The following is a 24,500-nucleotide window of genomic DNA, read 5'->3' as shown; positions in this document are numbered from 1 at the left end:
ACACCTTTCAAAAGTGGAATCACATGGTATTTGCTTTTCTGATATTGGCTTATTTCACTTCACATGTCTTTAAGGTTCAGTATAAATCACATTTCATGTATCCATTACTCTTTGATGTACACATGAATTATTCCTTCCTTTGGCTACTGTGAATAATGTTGTGGACCTTGGTACAAATGTCTGTTTGAGACCTGATGAGTTCCTTCCGTGTACACACCCTAGAGGCTGAATTGCTAGATCTTATATAGTTACACATTTAACCCTTCAAGACTGTTTTCCACAGTAGAGGATGCCACACTTTTCTCATTTAAAATTTTAAAAAATATGTGGAGTTTGTGAAGAAAATTATCATATAATAGGCTTTAAAATTAAATTATAAAGAAATGTGGCAACTCAACTGTCATTCATAAATACAAAATTTTATTTGCACTTCATTAGTGTAGAAAGACCACAATGCTTCTCATACCACAACACTCAGGACACGCCAAGTTATTCAAATACATACTTATTTACCTTGACTAAACACAACAGTGCAGTTTAATAAAAGATATACCAAAGATAGAGTTCACAAATTCATTATCAGACAAAGGAAAAAAAAAAAACTGAAAAAACCCAAACAAACAAACAAACAAACAAAAAAAAAACAACAAATATTGAACACAGTCTATGCTTAATAGGAATAGGCTTCACCATAAAAGGGAAAAGTTTTATCATTACAAAGATACAGGATGTTTAGGCTAATACATGTATGTTCTTTGATATAATAAAATGAATCTCTTTAAAGTTCCTTTAAACAGGATTTGTTTAGGACAGCAGCGTTGTTTTAAAATCTTTTTTTCTATAGTTTCAAAACACTTCTTTATTGAATTTTTGTCTTTCTTAAAAGCATAGGATACAACTATCAGGAAACCATGAGAGATTCTGTGGCCTCAAGACCAAGTCAAATCCAACCCTCTAGCTAGGAATATCCTATCATTACAGAACATTAATAAATAACCTTCAACAACAGCTATGAGTGGAGCTTTGCTTTGTGGCAGAAACACTCCAAAGATGCTACAGCTGGGGAAATGTCTTGTAAATAAAGAAAAAAGCACTTAATGTAGCTTTTTTTTTCCTCAAAAAGTCTTTAGTTTTACAAATTTTCTTTAAAACAGTAAGCAAAGCACCACATTCTCTCTTCTTATCAGAATATCTTCTGTCCTCATAGTATAATTAACAAGGACAATTATATTATTTAAGAAACATTATACTTTTCTTCTCTCCCATTCTTCATATTAGAAGTACTATGTTTCCCAGTGTATGTACACTAGATACTGGGGCTATGAATGAAATATAATTTGGAGGGAAATATGTAATTTATAACCCAAACTTACCCAGGATTGCATATTTGCATATTTACAAGTTAGTGTATAGCTCTGACTTGGATTACAAAGTGCGAAAGGAAATTGTCAAAATGATTGTAGTGCAGAATAGAATGTTTTTTCCCCTTTTCAGGAATCATTTCCACCTTGTTTCAAAGTAGCAAATCAACAACATCGGACATGCGGTCTTGGTGGAGGCAATTCTGGCGGGATTTCAGGTTCTGGTTGTAATGAGAGAATGCTATTGGACAACTCATTCCTTAAAATATCCAGAGGCATCTAAAGGGTAATGAGAAACACAAATACATTTTAACCTTATAAGAGGTAAATGTTTCAAAAACTGTGCAATTATATTTTTTTAAAAAGTGTTTTATAAACTCTCTGAAAGGAGCCAGAGGTGCACGATCTATGGTAGAATACTTGCCTAGCAAATGTGAGGTCCTGGGTTTGATTCCTAGCACTACAAAAATAAGTAAGTAATAAAAATTAAAAAAATAAAACTGCAGTATAAAGCTCTATGATCATCAAAGGTCAATTAGACAAACAAAATGAAAACCTAGTTCAGGGTACTCCAAGTCACAATACGAACACTGCCCAGTTTATTTCATACCACATGGCTGGAGAGACCTGCAACCTCAACACTTACTTTCACAGAACCCAATATGATGAAAACTTACATTTTAAAAAAATAAATGAAATAAATGGTCTGCATTCTAAAAAGTTACATGCTTACTAAAGAAAGTAATAGCCTCTGTTGGCAATTACATAAAAATCACTGTATAAGAAATTTCTGAATTTTTGAACTGAAAAATTATAATTGTTGGTATCTGCAGATAAATTGAAACTTGAACTGAAAATATTTGAAAAAAAATTGCACCTGTAATGAATATGCAGATTTTTTTCCTTGTCATTGTTCCCTAAATAGTACAAACTAATTTACTGGGGTTTATTTTGGTCCTCATTGGTAAATTTCAGAATTATTAAAAAAAAAGCACACTAAGCAATAATTTTCCTCTCTATCAGATACATCATCCATAGCAATAATTTTGGAAGATTTTTATCTAGAAGAAAAATCTGTTGAAGACAAATGCTGAATGTGAAGTTTCTCATGAAAACCTTGCATAGCACTAACAATGAATTAAGAATCATAATAATCTGAGATGATTTAAAGTATATAAGAGGCTATATGTATGTTCTATGCAAATACTATGCTGTTTTATATAAAGGACTTGAATATCCATTGAGTTTGGTATCCTCTGGGACCCTAAAACCAATCCCTAGTAGATGCCAAGGTGTAAACTGTGTGAATAGATTTAAATACTTACTAAAAACCTTTAAATACAAGTCTACAAATGCCTGAAAAAAATACTGCTGCTCAATAAAGCTGTCAAACATTATTTCCTTGCAACCCAGCATTACCAAAAGGCCTCCTATAGGGAGTGGGGCCCCCAAGAGAAAACAAGTGCCCGAGGCTCTCCTCAGCAAGGAAGTCTGTGTACTTTCCTAGGTCTCTACCGTCAATATGGAACTTAATTCTTATAGAAAAACAAGAAAAAAGAAAAGCAAGTGTCAAGCAAACATGGTACTTAATCCATTCACTTACTGTGCTGGGGATGGCACTCAGGGCTTTGTGCATGCTAAGCAAGTCCTCTTATCACTGAGCTATACCACCCTCCCAGCCCCACATTCATTATCTTATTTTTATTCACTTTTACAGTGCTAGGGAAGGCCTAGCACTGGGTCTCATGCAGGCAAGACAAGTTCTCATCTATTGAGCTGCAGTCAGTCCTTCCTCCTCCTGGCATAATTATTCTGCCTTGTATAAGTCATTTCAAAGATAAGCAAAAATATTGTTCATCAATCCTAAGGACACCAAAAACCCCTGGATGGGAAACAGCTACACAGCAAGCTGTCTGTGCTGGTTCCTGAACCTAAGTACAGTAGTTGTAACTACTTTACTTAGGTTCAGGAACCAGCACAGACAACTACTGTACTTTTGTTTCTAAATAAAAAATTTTCAGCAAATTAATAGCAATAAAGGAAACAACAGGTTTTAGATGACATATTCCTTTTTACCTTTTTCAGAATATCATCAACAAGTTTCAGAAATATCTCGTCCACATTGAAGTTGTCCTTGGCACTTGCTTCACAGAACCGCATCCCAGTTATCTGCTGTGCAAACTGAGAAGACACACACAATCTGTTTTCTCTGTGTGAAGCACAACATGGACCAGTGTTTGTGCATTAGGCCCAGCTTCTGATGGGCGGCCATGGCCTTTGGGCTTCAGCTTTAAGGGAAGCAGGGACTCAAGGTCTGTAAAGACCTATTTATGCTCAAATGTTAAGATCACAAGTGCAGCAAATTTCTACATTATAACACACACACACACACACATATACACCAAACCCCAAATCCCTGGGATGATATTAGGACATTTAAGTTGAATTATATGCCTAAGGTTCTAAAAATATTATGTATCTGACATTTAAAATGAGAATATAATTTCTTCTCCATGATTGAATCCCTAGCAAAAGTTAAAGAAGTTAAATACAAAAAAAGTTAAATACACTAGAGTAATAAGAAAATCATGAAAGCAATTTTACAACATAAAAACATGTTTTTTTTTTCCTGAAAAAAATGTCAGTTTAGGTAATAATGCAAGTACATAATAACATGCTTTATTTTCTCCACTTCAAAATGAATTTAAAGGAGTGGATAGAAGAAAAAAAGCAAACAAATGAGAAGGATGTGATTCAGTGACCACTACTTGATAATTATTTTGTAATTTAAAAGAATATACAATTTATGAAAAAACAGTAAGATTCAGAATACGGGAACCATGGCTTTCACCATTTTCTTACCTTTTCACCTTGCTGTCTAGTGATTTCTCTGTCTGATTCACAGTCCAATTTATTTCCAACTAAGAGAAGTTCAGCGTCTTCTGAAGCATACTGTGGAATTTCAAAGGTGGGTACTGTCATACACTAACAAAGCGAGGGTAAACTGGCACAGTATTTGTCACTCATTTACTTCTGTGCTCATTTCCTTCCATTGTTTATTAGCACCCCCTGAGCCCTAGGCAGGCCTGGTAATGGACAGAGCTCACAGAATTTTAGAAAGTACTTTGATGACAGGCTTCCAAACCACCATGCTCTTGGCCTTTGACCTAACATTTCCCAAGACAGACAGAGTCTTGGGAAATGATTGGAAAAGTAGGCCACACTTAAAATGGTCATCAATTGAAAAAGAACTAGAGTTCAACAAGATGGTTTAAGAATGAAACAAAACACAGTCTTTAAGCAAAAACAAAACCCTATGCTTTGAAAAACACTTAATGACAAAGGAAGGTCCTCAAGACAATACTTAGTGAAATAAGCTGAAAGTACAACTAAATGGATCAAATCCTGGATTTTAAGTTTATCTTTGTGCTTTTCTTGATTTTCCAAATTTTATTAATGAAGTATCATTAATTCATAATCAGAAAAAGTCAAGACACATTTGTAAAATTTCTAAAATATTTAGGCCCAACAAATTTCTCTCTTTAAAAAGGTTAAAATACTGAGTAACTCATTTGAATTTTGTGTATTCCTAAAATTATTTGAACAGACTACATCAAAAGACATCTGAATTGTGTTGCCTTGGCAAGTTGCTTGGCCAAGTAAAGTGTCAGTACTTAGCACATAGTGAGCACCCAAGGAATGACAGCTCTTGTACAATGGTAAAGTGCAAAACTCCTGAACCAAAGAGACATGAGCATCAGAGCTCAAGTTCTTGCCAGATTCACAATCTCCAGCACCTAAAAGGGCCCTTAGGATTTAGGGCATTTCTTCCTTTGTATTTCTTTTTTATATTTTTTGGCTGTAGTGGGGATTGAATCCAGGGCTTTGTCTGCGTGCTTAGCTAGCTAGGCAAGTGCTCTATTACTGAGCTCCATCCCCAGGCTTTTTGAATTTGAGATAGGGTCACCAAGTTGCCCAGACTGGCCTGAAGCTTGCCATGAAGTTTCCTTATGCACATGCAGACGGACCATTGCCTTAAATTACTCTGCTGCTTTATCTCCCAAATAGCCCCAAACCATATCCCCAAGAAGGCAAATTAAGCCTAGGGTCTGCTCCTTCAGGCTTAATCTTTTGCAAAACTTGTTTTAGTGATTAGCATACTGTGTGGCTGACAAAATGGGCTGGGTGGGTATTACTTGGGTATAAGGAGAACTCAGTCTCCAGTGACCAAGGCCAAGTGTGGAGTGAGCTGAGGGCAGGCACCCCACCTAGGTCTGCTTTATGTTTTTAAGTCTAGTTCTTTAACACATTTCAAAGAGGTACACACTGAAAGCCAGAAACGAACATTCCTCAACATCATCAATAAAACTACAGACAAAATACAACTGGGTATCAATATAATTTGTACATAAAATCTGAATTTGTAATAGGTGTGCTAGTGACATAAAGGAATTAAAAACATCAAATTATTGCTTAAGGGGAAGAAAACCCTCAAATTGTGGTCAGTTCCATACTAACACATCTTAGCCCAAACTGCATTTTCTAAATGCAAATCTCCCAGAGAAAACGTGATTTACATCAATTATGCAGACACAGGTCTTCTGTATATAGTCAATCATGAATCAAAGGAAAAAAAATCTCTTGATCAAAAAGAGAATCCAAAAGATATCTATAATCCCAAGGGCAGATGTCCAGCTGAGGCCCCAGGACAGCCCACAGGCACCATGAACAAGGCCATCTCCTCAAGTGCAGGAAATGAGCATCTAATTAGCCTTTCTGCAGAAACATGTATCCAATGCCATGGAAACAACTGTGGACAATAGATTGAGCATGTTTGGGCTTTAAAATCAGAGTCCAGTGTACCAAATGAAAATCCTAGTTTTATTATTTATCAGCTGATTCTGGATAATTTAGATCTTCACTGACTCATCTATCACATAGTACTAAATACCTACCTGAGGGTTATGATATGAATCAAATGATGTTTATTTTGCAAAATCATGCGCCCTCCTTGTGCTTCCAGCTTCTTCCTTTCACAATTGATACCCACAAACAGAATTCACATTGGATAGAAAAATACAACATATACCTTATCAATCATCTTCATCCATTTTGGCAAATCATCAAACGTCTCCTTCTTAGTGATATCATATACTAATATGATCCCCTTGGCACTTCTGTAATAAGCTGAGGTAATGCTGTTGAATCTCTCCTGACCTGCTGTGTCCCTAGGAAACAGCAGCAAAAATCAGTTCCCAAACAACAGTGAAAGCAAGCAAATCCACATTCCAGCACAAATATGTATTCTGTTCCTGTTTATTTATGAGGAAACATGAGAAACATGCCTATCTCCCCACCCCCCCTAGCCAGCAGGAAAAATTCAGGCTGACTTAACTATATGAGATACAAGGTATCTTTGCATATGCATTAACTAAATCAGATGCATGGAGCTGGATTATGAAGCAAGATCAACAAACTATGTAGAATAACCTTCTTTGAAAAGTCAGAGAATCAGCCACAGGAATGTTATATATCACAACCAAAATATGTGATCATTTATTTTTTTCAAAGTGAAACATAGGAAATGAGCTTTTTAAATATGGAATTTACAAAGCAATCTCCAATAATTCATCATTCCCCATTTAGGATCATGCCTTAATTTCTATCTTTTTGTGTCTGACTCTGAATAGTTGAGGTGGAAAAGCATGTTCCTTTAAGGAACTATTCCATATTCCCAAAATATTTGGGGTGAGAAAGTCTTTATTTTCTATTTCTCTCAAAAGCATCTTTACTTATTTCCTTTGAACACTAAATATGTTATCATGTATGGTCAAAGGGTTGGGTTAAAGAAATGCTTCCATTCAACAATTATTTGTTGCATCATAAAAACTCCACAAAATTAAATTTAAATTTCAAAAAATTAAATTATTAAATTTCAAAAAATTTAATAACAAGGTAAAGCACTAATTATGCCTCTGTCATTCTGTGAAGATACAGAATCTTAATATTTGTGTTCTTTATCTCCATGAACTTGAATTTTCACAGAAATGATAAAAAGCTGATTTATATAAATATGCAGTTTACTGATGCAGCTAAATTATCATTCACTACAGCCAGCAATTTCCAAATTGAAACCTCCTGCAATTCTGTTTTCCCAGTTTGGTATATAGCAATGCTTAAACAATGCATGTAAGTGATACAGTTACTAATTTACAGGGCAAAAAATCAATTTTAGCTACAAAATGTTCTACTTCTTACAAGCAGAGAATTAACTGATGCAAACCTAAGAACACCAGTTGAAGCAAAATTTCCCAGCAGTGAAGATTGGGCTGATAGGATGAAGCATTTTAATCCTATGTAGGAGACTATTTTATGGCTTTGGTCCATTTAAACAATGACTCCAAGTTCACTGTGAATAATTTCCAAGAAAGTATTTGAATATAAATTCATGAAACTATATCCTAGTCAATACATTTTAGCAACACCTACATTCAAGTTCTTATGTACACTCATGTAGAAATACTTCTCTAAAGATTAGAAAAAATATGGCTCTTTTTTGACCATAGATAATCAAGGAACTGAAAAATGTGGCAATGACAAAATGTGACATAGAACTGTGACAAAGACAATGGCAGCTTTGGGTACTTAAACCTTTAGGGCCCTCTCTATAGTGAATGTTTTCTAAGATGGGCTATAAACAAAAATGAACAAGAAAAAAATGCATTTGTTCTAACAAGCCCCTCTGAAAACTGATAGGTGATATGACTGTGGTGGTCCCGTGTCCCCTTGAACTGTTTCTGCCTCTAGTGACTGCTTCCATGCCCTCAACTAATGACAGTGAAACACAACCACACAATTGCACCAAACACGTTACAACAGCACAAGGATTGCTCTTTTCTCCAAAATAAGCCATGCATACAGGTCAAGCATCCCTGAGCCAAAACTTCAAGCTTAAAATTCCATATCTGACCTCAAGTGACAAATAGTAGTCAAAATGTAGGCATACTAAAAATAGTGTTTAAAATTACCTCCAGGCTATTATGGTTAAGGTGTATATGAAACATAAATAAATTTCATGTTTAGAACTTGCATCCCACCTCCAAAGCATCTTATTATATTTATGCAAATGTTACGAAGTCCAAAACATTTCTGGTCCCAAGCATTTTGAATAAGAGACAATCAATCCATATTTTAAATAAGTAAAACAATGATAACCATGATTCCAATATCTCCTTTTAACCTATTGCACAGCAAAAAAAGAAGAGAAAGATTTTTTTCCCCCTTTGTTCTTTTTTGCAGCGTCAGAACCTTGCACATGCTAGGTAAATTCTCTATACCAAACTACACCCTAGCAGGTTTCTTTCATCTTTTAAACATTTCAGAAGATTAAAAAAAATCTTATTTTAAGTAATTATATGATTAACAAAGTGGTTGGAATATTGTGGACATATGATTCACTGTTGAAAACCCCTTCAGGAAAAGACAAGTCCTACTTCCTAATTGAATCACTGGAATATTCCATGTAGAAAACTTGAAAATCAACCTTTCAATAAATCCAATGCATCATCTCATTGTCCCTCCATCCATTATTCTTTACCAATATCATATTGACAGCTGATAAAGCTTGAGGAGTGAAGAGTCAAGAGGGAAGCAAGAGAGTTGTTTTTGAGAATGTTTTACATTCAAGGGAAAAGCAGTCTGAGTGCACCATGTGGTCCTGGAACCCCATCATCACTCTCTTCTCTGTGGACTTGAATTCTCTAAGGAGGGCCCACCTAGGTCAGTCAGAGGCACTGCAGCCAAACTCCAGATGTATGCAGTGCCACCAGTACAGTCTTGGTGGGTACAGGTCCAGGAAAGCACCTTCGCATTTCCATATATTTTGACGGGCAGCAATGTACAAGATAAACTTTGCTGCCTTTTCAGGGGCTAGAATATGATATACCTACTTTTTGTTATTCACTATTAAGCTTAGACTTTAATGTTGCATAATCCAAGTCTAAAACAAAAACATGAGACAAAATAAAAGCCCCAAACTCCTCAATGTGGGTTATGGAGTTGCAGATGTCTAAATGAAGGTATTACCTCAGATACTCGGAAGGCGATCAATGCTGGCTCAGCTCCAGCAGTGCCCCAGACAGGGACATGGATGAAGGATGGAGACATGGCACTAACATTCAAGCGTTAGATGACCGGCGATGCCACAGATGAAGCAGCGATTAACGAAGATGAAAGCAAACACACACAGATGGTGGACAGACAGTCAGAGCTGAGGGTAACCTGCCGAGAGGAGTTAGTAAGCTGAGTGTACTGCATAGGCATCATGAAAAACACAATGGCATCCTCGGCACAGCTCAGCTGTGCCACTTCTCAAGCTCCAATGACCAGAGCCTATCCTTTCTTCCAGAGAGGTCTCTGGCAATCTGAAATACTTCTGAAGGCTACCCTTGGGCTGGTAATAGAGAAGGGAAAGATGTTGAGTGCCGGACATAGTTAAAATGCAGCTGGTGTGGTCTCTCATTCTGATTTGAGCTGAGAAAGGAGCTTTTCTTCAGGAAGGGCCTCTGGATTCACTTCTGGCAGGCAGAAGGGCCACCTGCAGAACAGCTAGAAGGGGTATGCCTGTGCACAGCCCCACCCTGAACAGTTCCCAGGTGATGTGCCTTCACCTCCTGCCAATCTGGTTGTGAATAGAGTGGGCTCTCTTTGAATACTACCACACAAAATAAAGACATGAAGACATGCATTTGAACAATGATGTTAGTGATGGCAGTTTTGAGATCATGTCAAATGATTTAAAAACAGAGGTGTAAAGCTCCCAACTAGCTCTCATGAAAGCAACACAATACCTCATGTGCAAATGCAGTCTGAAATAAGGAGATGCTGCTAAATTCTCCATTGAAGGAAGTGCTATTCATCTGATTTGACAATGAGCAAAGGAGCAGAAAAGTAGGGGAGGTGAGCCAGCTCACACAGTTCATTTTAGTAGACAAGCGTGTGGATTGTTAAATACACACGGCACATTACAGGGGCATACTCTGCCACTTACCAGATCTGCAATCGAATTTTCTTTCCTCTTAGCTCTACAGTTTTGATTTTAAAGTCAACACCTGTAAATTAAACAAATAAATGTGAAGAAAAACAAGAAAGAGACAATTTATCATTTTAAAAAAATCCTATTTGTTTTGGTATCATTACCACAGAAATAAAAGAACCAGCATCACAAAGTTGAAGGACAGGGCAGAAATGCATGAGGATCTGCAATTCCAGGTAATCCTCACGTTCTACACACAACTGGCAAAGTCAACACCTGTTGCGTTTCTTCTGAACCATCTATTTAGCATCTGTTCAGAATATAACTTATGACTACCACAATTCAGCATAAAAGTCATTTAAAAATCATACTTAATAATTACATAAGCAAATGGTGCTATCTTGAGGAAATTTCCCATAGGGAACACTGGAAACAACCTGGATTTCAAACAGCCTTTTGGAAATTATACTAAAATTTTCAACACTCACAAAACCTTTGGTAACTATCAACATGATTTATTTATTTATCCATAGAAAGAGGGAGAAATTGTTATTAAAATTTACTTATACAAATTAACATCAAATTTAATTTGTATTCATTTTAATATTTATTAATCAAACCATCATGTATCATCTTCCCTTTTTAATTTGGCCCATTAAAACCAAATTTTTATTTGTATTTGTTTGGATATGTTACCTTACATGCCTTTTGGTTAAATAGAAGACTTAAATATTTTGAGATTTTTTTTTAAACAAAATTTTCACAACTAAGAAAAACAATGGGGATGCTGGCTAAACGTGAGTACTAGAAACATTCCCTACTTCCTGATAGCTTCCCAAGGGGATGACCCCAACCACTGACAGGTAGGTGGCCCATATGTGACAGTGGTGTGGTAGCAGCAGGAAGCATGGGAACCCTGCCTGTTTCTTGACCCTTCATTTCTGAGACATGAGGCAGCAGTAGTCAGATGAGTTCTAGGTGGAGAGAAAGCCATGTGACTGATTTTATAATTAGTAACACACTGTAGATATCAGTGCCAACCAAAGACATGTTTATAGCCCTGTGGGTGAAGGGGGGGCCCTAGTCTGTACAATAAAGAAAAGCTGTACAAATACGAAACATCACAAGAAAGCAAGCTACAAGGCTTGAATACATTTCAATTCTTAATCCCTCATACCAGACACAATTTCAAATGCCACTGGACAAAGCTGGTTAACTCAATTTCACTCTCATTTCTGAAACTGATTTGCTTTCCAAAGTCAAATGACAGATTGTGTTGAACCTAGAAGTGGGTCTATGTACAACTAATATCTTTGAACAGAGTTCCTTAACCTTCACCACAAGGGAACAAACAGCAAACTTCAAAATGAAAATGATGTCTCTCAGACTCAAGTAATGGTGAGGAGACATCATTATGTTCTACTTTTAAAGGTACAGCTGAATGACAAAACACTACCTGCATGATATTAACCTAAAGATTTCTTTGCTGCCCTATTACTTTGCAATGGAATTAACAAATCAAATTCATATTATTGTAACTACTATCCTATTGCTCCTTTATTTCCAGATAACTTCAAATGGGTTTGTTTTTAAAATTTCCATTAAGAGAACTCTAACTTTTAAAAAAAGTTGTCACAGTGACTGCTACCTTACTGAAAAGAATTGGCAGGTGATACCTCTTTGAGTCGGCTTCCAATCAACCAAGAGAATCCCTGGAGATCTCCAGAGTGGGTCCATGGGGTTTTGATTATGCCTTTTTCTCTGCTAAGAGTTGTTGAATACTTTCAACCAACATGAACCAATTATCAATTTTCAGCAGTCCTACATGAGGATTATTTTTGAAACCACAAATGAATAAAAATAAAATGACATGGCATTAATGTTCAAAATCAGGAAATAAACAAAGGTAAAAGAATTCTGAGTCTGTTTAGCCAGCATGAAGACTATCTAGTTTAAGTGAGTAGATTAAAGACAATAACATCACCACCAACAAAATACCCAGCGGCCAAGTCCAAAATTCCATAAAAGAAAACAGCACATTAAAATAGTCCTAACCACCCCTAATAATGTGTAATAACTGAAAACTTGATCCAATTTATGGCTTGGAAACATACCTTTGTATCACAGCCAAACAATTTTAAAAGTCTTTTTACATCAAAAATATTTCAATGTTACCTATTTGTAATATTTGCATGTCATAGAAATGGCCTCAAATATTTGACATCAGCTTTAGGAAAGGTCAGCACAAAGACAGCCCCTCATTGGGGAGCAACTCCTAGGATATTTAGGGATTCAAGGGTGTAGCTTAGTGGGAATCCTTGGGTTCAATCCCTAGCACAGGTCCCCCTCTTCCCCCTCCTCCCAAAAAAAGACAAAAGCAAGGGATGAAAAGGTTGTGACCTTAATTCTATCTATAACCTTGTTAAAAACCCAGTGTTCTACAGGCTTCTTGACTAACAGGGTAGCGAGTAGTCTCTGCCACCCTACCCAATGGGAATAATTCCCCAAAAGCTTAGTCATACTGATCTAAATTAATACACCATACACTTGGCCATTAACTACCTTTCTCTGCTGTTCTCTCTTCTTAGGGCACCTCCTTGTCTGCCCAGAAATCTTTTAAATCCTAGATTTCCCACTGGAATCATTCTCCATCCACCAGTAAGCTCTCACTCTTCATCTATATCCCCAGCTTGTGAATCTGAACTCTTCTAGGCCTTACTGCATGGATCCTTCATTGGCCTCCCCTACTGAATATGTGCACTCTGAGGATAAGCCATCTTTGGCCCCTGAAATGTAGGATATTGCCTGGTGTTCAACAGCAACCCAATGAATTGGATAAATGGTCGCCAACTCCTACCCCAGCACTACCCTCTCCATCAAATGCTATATATACACGGAAAAATGCTAAGCATTTTTAGAAAAATTAAGAAAACTTAGGACTGATTAATTTTTTAAAAAAAGGCATGATATGGAGACAGGATGGACAGGTAGAATGGAATAGTGAATGCAGAAATGTCTTTGTGTATAGACATTATTTCATTTCTCATAATTCTTGAAAGGAAGGGGCTCATCCTCTCCCTATGTACCCTTAACCCCGTGGATTACCATTTCATCACTTAGATGAAGTAGTGATACACTAAGCAGATTATTCTGGTAACAGGAGCTTACCTTTCTTTAAGCTTACCTATTTTATGGAAGCCTTTATTATGTTTTAATGAGCTTCCAGAAAGGACCCAGGTTATGGTGTTATCATCCCTGTTATCAATGGACTTAGACTGCTGTATTTCAATCAGTATGACTTGTCTTTGACCTTAATTTCCTTAAGCAATAAGGACAATGGATATCTGTTAAGCACTCTGTCTTGCATTCAACCCGGTCAATACTCCCACAGCCCAATGAGGGGGGCACTATTACACCAGGGCAGAGACTGTAAGTGGTAATTTGCCTGTGGTTAAAGCAAATACTAACAGAACAATAGAATCAACATTCAAGTTTATACCACTGCTCACAATGAAAAGTTGTTATAGTAAAAATCACATGGGTGGAAAAAAATGAAATGTGAAACATTCTACAAATGGCCCATGATCATAAGTGCTGCTAAAGAGAAAGCTTTGCCTTCCTCTTAGTTGTCTTTCAAGTAGGTCTTCACTCCAACAGTGATTGTGAAGTTGCTGCCAATTTACAGTGATCATCTACATGCTGTTTGTATAGAGGCTTTCCTTCCAAGGATGTAGCTTACATAATGTCATCCAGTTTGGGACATGATATTCCTTTTTTTTTTTTTTATTGGTTGTTCACAACATTACAAAGCTCTTGACATATCATATTTCATAGATTAGATTGAAGTGGGACATGATATTCCTTAAGGAGAGAATTTCAAGCATTTTCAGTGAGTTGACAATAAGAAACTAAACTAAGAAATGAGTCAAGGTCACACAGACAGAAGTGAATCTAACATAATAAAACAAGTGGCCTAAAGCTGAGGCCAATGATCTGCCAAAACTATACCACCTAGCAGAAGAATGCAGACTGAAAGTGTTCCTTATAAAGGAAAAGGCAATGCCAACTTACTGATACCAGACCTATCCTTCAACTCCTGTACCACCCCCAGAAGTACCCTAATGAGTGAAATCCTATGTACCTATTATCTGGCTTTTCCTACCTATACTATGTGTGAGAATTAAATGAAACAGAAACTACTTTAGTATTGTAATTGTAAAATATTGCAATCAATTCACAGGTAGGTACTATTAAAATAGTAAGACCATCATGTGTCATTTCAAATACAACAGTTTAATAAGATCTACCCCTCTTTCACTCCAGGTCACACAAATATAGACCACCTATATATGCAGAAGCACAAGCACAGAAACAGCCTTGCACTTGACCTGAACACATACACAGCATAGTTGGACTACATCGGCAGGGTGAAATTGGGAGCTCTGGGCACTTGCTCTACCTGGAGACCATTGCATCTCAAGGACAGTTACATTCTCCTGTAAGTATTTGAGAGAATTTCAGAGACAGGTGTTTGTTTCCTTCATTAAACAAAACAAAACAAAAACTAAGAACTAACTCCTTCTTGGTGTTGTTCTAAGAGATTAATGTGCATTATCTCACTGCAGTGCATTCTCTGAATCACTTTATGAGGTAGAGATTAAGACTTTCCCCATTGTATAGATGAAAAAATGGAAGTCAGAGAGGTGTGTAGGCTGTCCAAGGTTTTGGCCCTGATAAGTCTTTAGAGTGAAGATTGGAAACTGGGCTATCTGCCTCTAGGATGCACTCATCTCATTCACCATATAGATAAGAAAGGAGAGGAGAGAAATGGGTATGGATACATATTTAACATTTAAAAAGAACTTTGCTCTGCTAAGCAAGTATAATATAGAGTTAGATACTTTCTCTGGCTGGCAAGGCCAGATTGTCCCTGAACCAGGAGGCCTTCTCCTCTCCGTGGCTATGGAAAGATTCTCTATCTGAAAGGCCACTACCCATCATTTCCAACTCTTGATGAAAAAGGAAAGAAAATATTAAAAGAGGGGAAAGGTGTCTGTGAGAAGTGGGAGACAAACAGTGGATCATGAACATGTTCTTCATATACAAAATAATACTAATTTTACTGTAGTAACAACTCAGAATGGGTCCATGACAACACAAGAGCTGTCAGGAAGACTGTATATTTATGTATTTCACTGAGGTCATGAGCTTCACTTTTGATATTTCATATTCACCTGCATAATCAGTATATGTCTTTAAAGGATAGTGTTTTGGGAAGGGATGTTTCAGAGTTTCTACATTTGTAGTACAAATAAGGAAAAGAGAATGATAAAAAAACCTTTTCTGATCAGGCACATAGGACACTGTATCCTCATTTATTCCTATTCCATGAGAGAGGAAAGTAGCATAAGCCTCACTTCCCCCATCCCCATCCCCTTTTGTGAATGAAAACTCAGGTAAGTCACCTGCCTAAGGACATACTGACAACTTGTGCAGGGACTAGAACTGCAGCTTGCCTGCCTGTAGAACCTACACCTCCCACCTACACCACCCAGGACGGAAAACTCTGGTGGCCAAGGGAAAAATTGTGTTTTCCTTTCAGAATGAGAAATTAGAAGTGAATATTTGATTGTGGGTGTGTGATTCTTTAGCCAAATCAACAGGGTATTGGGCTTGAGGAAGCGCGTGAGAAAGAGGGTGAAAAACAGGACAGCTTCCGTCCCACAGGGGCCTGTACCTTCACCCCACCCAGGCTTCAGCACTAAGGACTGGGACAGCCTTCACTGTCAGCTCCTTCCTCACACACCTGCCTGAGGTAGTTTGTTTTGTTTTGTAAAAAAAGAAAGTATTACATAAGCACTGCAAAGCAAACAGTGGAGTCTATCAGATTTGGGGGGAAAACAGGAAAAGGGTTTTCTATGGAATATATAGTGTTTGTTAAGCCAGTGTTATGCTTTCTGGCTTTAAAGGATAAGGATTAAAAATAATAATAATCACTCAATTAAGGGTAGTATTTTTGGTCTGTACCTTTGGTCTTTGAAATACTTTCCAAATGTCAAAACTGTGCAATAGAAGAAGACAAAAATAATCCTCTGTTGAAGTACAATGGTGTTCACCTCTTTTTCAACATTTCATTATGTTTCCTTCCATGACTCACTTCCCTCCTTGAAAGGGACAGGCCAGGTAAGCTTTGCACCCTATAAAATGGCTAGCAGAATGGTGTCTTACATAAATAAGAACCTCTTAAAAAACAACTGAGTGATAACTGTACAAAGCCATGTTTTCTTTACTAGTTCAAACCAATGCTTAACTGGAACAATGTATTTGGCACCCTAGGCTAGAGAGTAATTCGGATCTATCATTCTCAAAGGAACCTATTTCCCTTTTATTGCAGGATCTATCAACAGACTGCTTCTGGCTCATTCCACACTCTGGAAAGAAGGGCCATCTCTAAGAATGTGGATCTCTATCAAAATGAGGAAACCCCTCCCCTTCACTGTGAAGCAGTGAGGGGAAGGCAGAATGCACTTGGAGGTAGGACTTCAGAGTCCCATTCAATGGGAACAAGCCACCCCAACTTAATCTGCACCCTTTCCCTGAAAGCTACTTAATTCCACAAAAGGAGACATTGCACAAGTCTAAGTCTGCATTAATTTCATTACACAAACCCAGTCATGCAATGCAGGGGACATACAAGCTCCTCTCCTGCTCATACTCACTCCTCCCTGAGGCATCCTGTTACATCAATCTGGCAGGGAAGCCCGTAAGGTTCTCTCAGGAGGGGTGGAACAATATTGGAGGACTGTGGTGTCTGGCTTTTGGAGTGGGAATTCTGGACAATTTTCTCTAATTCTCTCTTAAGTAAAACACTTGTGCAGATTGGTCATAGCTTGGAAGATTGCATATAAATACCGAGAACAAAACAAAATACACAGTTAAGAATCAGACATTTCTTCTGAGGTTTCTAACACAAATCTCTGCCCTAGGTTTCCAGAATACAGTACAAGCAATTTCCTTTAACAGTCATTCTGCTGCTTCCAGGTTTACAAACTTGTGACAATATTTTATCCATCATGTCACCTAATATTCTAGGGCAGACCCATAGATAGCCATTTTCAAAGAGGACTTACATTCACCTGTTTCTTGGATCCCCTCAATTCTGCTGTCAGATCAACAGCTGACATGGCTAAAAGGTAATAACCTGCACCCATCACTTTCCCAGCAGGCATGTCTTCTGCAGGGCCCCGCCCTCAGAACAGGCACCCTCATCTCTACAGAGACTGAATGGAACAGACAGGTAAGGACATTCAAAGGGCTGTGGCCAGTAATCAAGTTAAAGAGCACTCCCTGAGGTACTGTTATCTTTTAAAACCAGACATTCTCAGGGGCCAGGTTAGGAAATTCAATGTATTGCTATAAATGACAAAAAGGAAGAATTAATATTCTCAGAGCAAAAGTTAAAGAACCTTTTAATTCCAGTATCTCATCTTTTGTGTGTGTGTGTTTATTTATATGCATTTTGATACTATGGCTGAATTCAGGGGGCACTGAGCTATATCCCCAGTCTTTTTTGTGACAGGTTCCTGTGAAATTGCTTAGAGTGGCCTTGAACTTCTCCTGCCTCAGTTTTCTAAGTTCCTGGGATTACTGGTGTGAGCTATCATGCCCAGCAACACACACACACACACACACACACATATATATATATATATATATATTTTTTTTTTAAATTTTCATTCTAAGTTGTCATTTTTGGCAAGTTGGTAATAGTAGATTTTCCTCCCCCTCAACATTGCTCCTTGGGCAAAATGGAACTGGCAATTCTATGTTGGCCTTTAGCATTTAGGAAATTTTACTGCCCAGAAAAATAAGCATTCTAGCTTACACAGCCTTAAAGCAAATTTTCCCATATTTTAATATACTTGCTTTGGAAAAATTGGGAAAACTTTTATGCTTCACATATACCTTATAAATATAGCCTGAGGGTAACTTTATAGTACATTTTTTTTAAAGAGAGAGAGAGAGAGAATTTTTAATATTTATTTGTTTAGTTTTCGGTGGACACAACATCTTTGTATGTGGTGCTGAGGATCGAACCCGGGCCGCACGCATGTCAGGTGAGTGTGCTACCACTTGAGCCACATCCCCAGCCCAATATAGTACATTTTTAGTGTGCCTGTGTTTCTGACTGTGATTCATCACAAGAGGTCAGGTAATGTTTCCATTTGGGCATCATGCCTATACTCAAAACTTTCTGGTTTTCAGATTAGGAATATTCTACCTGATAAAAAATGCAATTCTTAGAGCATTATTCTGCCATGCAAAAGTGACAAATGATGATAGGGGCATTGTTAATGAAGGTCAACTGATACCACAGAACAATTACATCACTATCTTCACAGGGCAAAGACCAAATTAGAAAACTAAAAAGGACTTGAGTATCTTACTTTATGTGTGTGAACAATCAGTATTTTCAACAAAGGAAAGTCAATTTAAATCCTAAAGTGATGAAGAACTCAGTTGTAGCCCTGATTACTTGCTGACCAGCTGTGACATCGGGTAGTTTGTGTACATCACTGATATTTTATGTACTGTTTTGTGAGATGGGGATAATTTGCAAGACTGCTGTGATGTCTTTTGCTGGTACATAGTACATGTTCATCAAATCACAAAGACTACAATAGAATGTTACATTTTATAGACACAGATAACTAAATTACTTTTCCAAAGTCACAAACTAGTAAATGGCAAATATGAAAGCAAGAGCCCAGGTTCCTCAGTCTTACTTGTTTCTTCTAGAATGCAATATTGTCGGAACAAGGTGGGGTCCTACCTGGCAAAACCATTTCAATCTAAACAAAATTGACAGCTAGCTTCCAATAGTTATGTAGAAATAAAACAAACACTTTTATGGCTTATTTTGAAATGCACTTTTAAAAAAGCTTATTTATACTAAATCTAATAGAGTCAAATAGGAGAAAGAAAGACTTATAATTCAGTGTTGCTAGATAGAAATAGCTTCTACATATTCTACCCAGAACGTAATCGCATGAATGTACATATGCGTACATGTACCCAGATTCATAGTAATAGTAGTGAAATATGCTTACAGTACGGGCATTGATATGGAAAAAAAAAGTCAAGTAAGTTAGATACTTGTAAATTTCTACAGCAAACTAGCTTTTTTTTTCATTTCTCAAACTTTAAAAGCTACTCCTGTATTTTAAAAAATAACCTGTCATGTTATGCTAGTTATATCAAACTAAGTAATTGAATTCCATGGATACAAAATCCATTTGAAAATCACACTCCACTTAGATAATTTCCATTAAATAGATCAGTGATTAAAAACAATCTTTGTAGCTTTTCATACCCTTGTGAATTTTGGGTATCTAAAAACCAAATCAGTTTCTGATCTGATTACCAATAAAAAAAAAAAAATCAACATTTTGCGCATTTGTCATTTTACACAATAGTTCATCATCTCAAATCCCTAAGGATTTCCACTATAACCTGTTACAGAATGCCTAAGGAAGTCTCATTCACTTTAAAATGCACTTAAGGAGATACTTATCTAGTTTCTGAATTACAGACACCTTTGCCTCAGCAACCTGGGTCCAGATAGGTATAGGGCCCTCTGCTATCATGAGCAGCAGACATCTACAAGCCCTGACATGGGAAAGGCAAAACTGCCCCCACCAAAGAGAAATCTTTCTTTAAGCTGAGCTCACTCTAGTGCATGGAGATGAAACTGGAAAAACCAGCCTCAGAAGGACCCTATGAGCTAACTGCTTAAAAGGTAGCCACAATGCTACACCACACCCAACACTGTATTTAAGTAGCATTTTTCTAAAGGAACTTGAGGAATGAATTTTTCTTCACAATATTCCAGAGAGGAAGGCTTCTCTGAACAGTCCTTAGTCCTTACTCTTAGTCCCAAATAGAAGGTGCTTTAAATAGAAGGCTTCCCAATTATTGTCTCTAACATTGCCCTTACCTGTAATTGCCCTTAGCTCCCTAGGAGCTCTGATCCACTTCTAAGCAAAGCCCATGTCCTGTTTACTACTGAATCCCCAGTGGGCAGAATAACACACAGCACACAGTAGGTGCTCAATAAACAACCTAATCACTGGAAGGGATACATGACTCAGAGGCAGAAAACTTAAGGGGACTTGTTAGCTTTCTTAAAATGTGTTCATGTTCTGGACCAGGCCATGGATCGTCTTCCTTCTCTGAACCTCCCATAATTAGAAACATTTATTGAATCAAGTACTATAGGCTACATATGGAGGAAACAAAAATTGACAAGAGGAAAATTCAACCACACTCAGTGCGGGAACATAGGTAATGGGATCTGTGTGTGTATTCATATTTTTTAAGGGAACAGATAAATAAACTGCTGGTCTCCTTGCCTCTTGGTTTCTTGCTCATTCCCAAATATTCTATGTAATCCTAAATTAGTTTCACTGTCTTTGAGTCAATGCCTTATTAAGAGACCTTCACTGTTCCAGATGCCCACTGGATAGGCACATGCTTCTCAGAATAATAGTCTGAACCTCCATGCATACACACCTGTGTCCCCTAAAGTCCCCAAGGAACCTTTCCCAGAAGTGAGGATGCAGCTCCATTGCACCTATGTTAGAAAACTAATCATCATCTCACTTCTCACCCATTCTAAAGCAAACTTCATTAATCACACAGCTCACCCACATGCACTCAAGTCTTCATAGTGATCCATCTGTTAGCAACTGCACTCATTTCTCTTCAGTACACATGCAAGTTTATTGTCTCATTTTATACGTGTGTGGAGCTATTAAAAATGAATAATTCTAAATTGCTTTTACCTTTATGTCAGATACAAAAACAACATAAAACTTATTTCCTGTACTCTTATAATCCATAATTGGGTATTTGAAACAGGTATAATTATGCTATTGAATTTTAAAGTCATGTTCCCAACACTAACATTTAAAAACAAACAAGGTATAGAAAGCAACATTATTTCCAAAATGATTAATCCTAAAAAAGCATTACAGGAAGTTCTCAAAACAAAACAAAAATACGAAAATTGGAGCTTTAATTTTCCAGTAAGACAGTTTAAATGAAATAATGTTTTGTTACATGACACTTTAATCCAATTCATCTGAAAACTGAAACTATGTTTTGTTACAACTCTAAATATATGTATCAGTATGTGGAATGATACTTTTAATTCTGCATATGAAATCTCCATAGTAGTCAATGTTTCTTGGACACCCCCCACATCCCTCCTGCCAACCACTGAAGATGACTGCTCTTTATTCTGAAGAGACATCCCATTCACAGGGTTCCCCTACCTTTGGCAGCTTTTTAGGGATTTTCCATATAAAGAACTGTTGTCCACACCCACATGACAAACTTCAATGACAAATCCTGTAAGTCTGAGTTCATTAAAAAAATTTCCCTTGCAGTTGCAGGATTAGATCCTGAGGATATTAACCTGGAGCCTTACTGTAATGTTTACTATATTTGCAGGTCACCGGGTTATATGAGGTCAGGGATAAATACAGAAGTCCCTCTGCCAGACATTTGTAGTTAAAACAAGAAACTTAAGTGTAGTTTTTGTCTTAGTAGTCTCTGTAAGGAATTTTAAACTTCATTTCGGTGCATTCGTTAACGTGGGCTCAAAATGAGAAAATAAACCCCGGTTCATTCCCCCCCACAAGGCAAACCTAAGAGGTCAAAACCCTCTATCAATGACCCAGGAGCTTTAACAAAAGATGAGTGGCCTTTCGCTTTAACTTCTTTCCACTGTCTGTCTAATCCCCACCCCCGCTCGCAACTCAGTTTTCCTCGGGTGAGTCTGGAAAGGGCTGGGAGTTTCCGCGGAGAGGGATGCATCGCTCTGACCTCGTGCCCCGGGCCGTAGAGGGTTCAGGAGATCGCCCAGGCTCTTGGTCAGGACCCCGCTTCCCACCCGGGACGCGAGGACCGGGGGCTAGGGACGAATCTCCGTAGAGAAACCCAACGAAAATCGGTCTGGCTTTGGGAATGGACTCAGAGGCTTCCACGAAGTTCCCAGATTTCATCAAGAGGCCCATACGCCAGATGCAAGGCTACCCGGGCCCCTACAGCTGGAGAAAGGCCCACAGCCTCGAGGAGAAACTAGGCCGACAGGCGACCCACCGCAGCTCCCTTACCCACGGTGGACTTGCAGGCCTCGCAGAAGGTGTCGTCGGTGAAACGCTCCATCAGGCTGGTCTTTCCCACCCCGCGGGAGCCGATGATGATGACCTGCAGCTTGAAGTCCGCCGGCCTGGGGGGCTGTTTCCTCCGACGCGCCTGGCCGCCGGTCAGCACCGCGAAGTCCGCGCCCAGGCCGCCGCCGCCGCCGCCGCCGCCCCCGGCCCGCCTCTGCAGCGCGGCACCCGGATCCATGCAAGCATACGGCTCGCGCTCGGCCAGCCGCCCGCCCGCCTCGCGGCCGCGCGCCCCAGGCCCCGGCGCCCCCTCGGCCTCCGCCGCGCGCGGGGCCTCGGCCCCGAGCTCGGCGTCCTCCCACTCGAGCGGCCCCGGCGGCCCGCGGGCTCCCCGCTGTAGCTGCGCCGCCGGTCGGATTCCCGCGCCCCGCTCCCCGCCGCCGCCGCCGCCGCCGCCGCTGCCGCCGGGAGAGGAGGAAGGGAAGCAGCTACTCCGCAGCAGCGGTAACAGCATCCCGGACGAGGAGGGGCAGGAAGCGCAGGCGCCGAGGGGCGGGGCCGCGAGGAGGCGCGCGTGCGCCCTCTGCCTACTGGAGGACTGCGGTCCTGCAGCTGAGGGCTGCTCTGTTGCCTTCTGGCTTTCTGCTCTTTTCTTGCTTCCTCCAATTCGCTAGCTCTTGCTTCCCTGTTTGTTTCTGTCGGCTGTTTTGTCTTTTCTGCTTCTTTCATCCTCTCTCTATTCACTCCTTTCCCTACTTTAACTGTACACAGTCCCCAAACACCATGCACTTTTATTAGATGTCTCTCCCTGTACTTTCTATACTTTCTTGAATCTCTAGGCTAAACTCACAAGTCTGGCCCGCAGAGGTCCTGAAGCCAGGCTCCCGCATCGCATCACGCGGTGCCAATGATAGGTTCTAGTCTAAACCCACTTTCGAGCATAAACACCACTCAGGGGTGGAAGCCCCCCGGGGCACCGTGTTGCTGCTTGGTCTTTTCGTGTCTCCTGTGTATTTCACTTTCCACGGAAACACAGGAAATGAGTTATCTTAACTCCATTGCTGCCTCTCAAAGCTCAGAATTTTTTATTCCGTTTACTTTTTAGATTTTTAAGTAATAAATGGCATGCGCCTTTGAGGAAGCAAGTGAGTCAACAAACTGATTAGGAGACTGAAATTCTGAAAGTTTAGGAATCAAGGACTCGGTGTTATGTTTTGCCTTTTGTATTTGAAAGGATTCATGCCTACAAATCACTGGGTTCATGCCTTGCCAGGGATTTGTTTAGCAAATTCCTCAGCGTGAACTTGAGCACTTCGGAACACAGGGTTCTAAATATGATAGGAGCTGGCACACTTGCACAGAATGATCACGTTGCCCACCAAATTTCAGCTGTATTTAGAACTAGGTTTGGTAATGCATAGTGCTTGTCTGTTTCACTACAACCTAATCTGTAAAAGTCTGTCATTGCTCCCAAGGTGAGTTCGAAGAAGTTTACATTTATGAGGGAAATATTTGCTTTGCAAAAGCAAGCATGATATCACAAATTGAAAAATGTTTTAACAGTTTTTTTTTTTTTCCCTGTGGTGGTGGTGGTGGTGGTGGTGGTGGTGGTGGGGATGGAACCCCAAATGTACTGCCACTCCCAGTACCACAGGACAAGGAACTGAATTTCTTTTGTATTCTATAGGAATGACACTGATAACCTGTTCTTCATCTAATTGTCAGGCAAAACCAACCTGTAACCCTTGTAGTCTGTTATAAATCCTAATTCACAAAATAAAAATAAAGTATTAAATTGATATATGACCCCCAATAACCAGACTCCCTTCCACAAGGCCCAACTCTTAAAGGTTCCACCACCTTCCAATAGTGTCATTGGCTGGCAACCAAATCTCTAACACATGGGCCTTTGAGGGACAACTCTAA

General features: G+C 38.9%; 1 protein-coding gene across 2 annotated transcripts; it reads right to left on the bottom strand.

The window, feature by feature from the left end:
* Nucleotides 1-398: 398 nt before the first annotated feature.
* Nucleotides 399-24,120, bottom strand: Rab12 (RAB12, member RAS oncogene family). 2 transcript variants are annotated; one of them, XM_077792277.1, is made up of 7 exons: nt 22,575-24,120; nt 10,411-10,471; nt 6,451-6,589; nt 4,224-4,313; nt 3,438-3,542; nt 1,786-1,821; nt 1,500-1,640 (listed from the first exon to the last, which is right to left on the bottom strand). In XM_077792277.1, exons 1-6 carry the CDS (start codon nt 23,086-23,088, stop codon nt 1,816-1,818), a joined length of 915 nt encoding a protein of 304 aa, XP_077648403.1. In that variant the 5' UTR covers nt 23,089-24,120; the 3' UTR covers nt 1,500-1,640; nt 1,786-1,815. The 2 variants fall into 2 exon arrangements, with proteins under 2 accessions (XP_026267991.2, XP_077648403.1); XM_026412206.2 differs by lacking the exon at nt 1,786-1,821 and having other exon boundaries at nt 399-1,640; nt 22,575-23,104.
* Between the last annotated feature and the right edge of the window lie 380 nt (nt 24,121-24,500).

This window comes from Urocitellus parryii, chromosome 13 (assembly GCF_045843805.1).
Source record: "Urocitellus parryii isolate mUroPar1 chromosome 13, mUroPar1.hap1, whole genome shotgun sequence".
Lineage (NCBI taxonomy): Eukaryota > Metazoa > Chordata > Mammalia > Rodentia > Sciuridae > Urocitellus > Urocitellus parryii.
The sequence above is the reverse complement of the archived record's forward strand: the minus strand, read 5'-3'. Positions and strand labels throughout refer to the sequence as shown.

What these genes read in the sequence shown, in the direction of transcription:
- Rab12 (XM_026412206.2), bottom strand. Translation starts at nt 23,088, where the DNA reads ATGCTGTTACCGCTGCTGCGGAGTAGCTGCTTCCCTTCCTCCTCTCCC. An exon ending in AAAATTCGATTGCAGATCTG is followed by an intron (nt 6,590 to 10,410) that starts GTAAGTGGCAGA and finishes GCTGTTTCCTAG; the next exon opens with GGACACAGCAGGTCAGGAGA. An exon ending in CTAGACAGCAAGGTGAAAAG is followed by an intron (nt 3,543 to 4,223) that starts GTAAGAAAATGG and finishes GTGTCTTCTCAG; the next exon opens with TTTGCACAGCAGATAACTGG.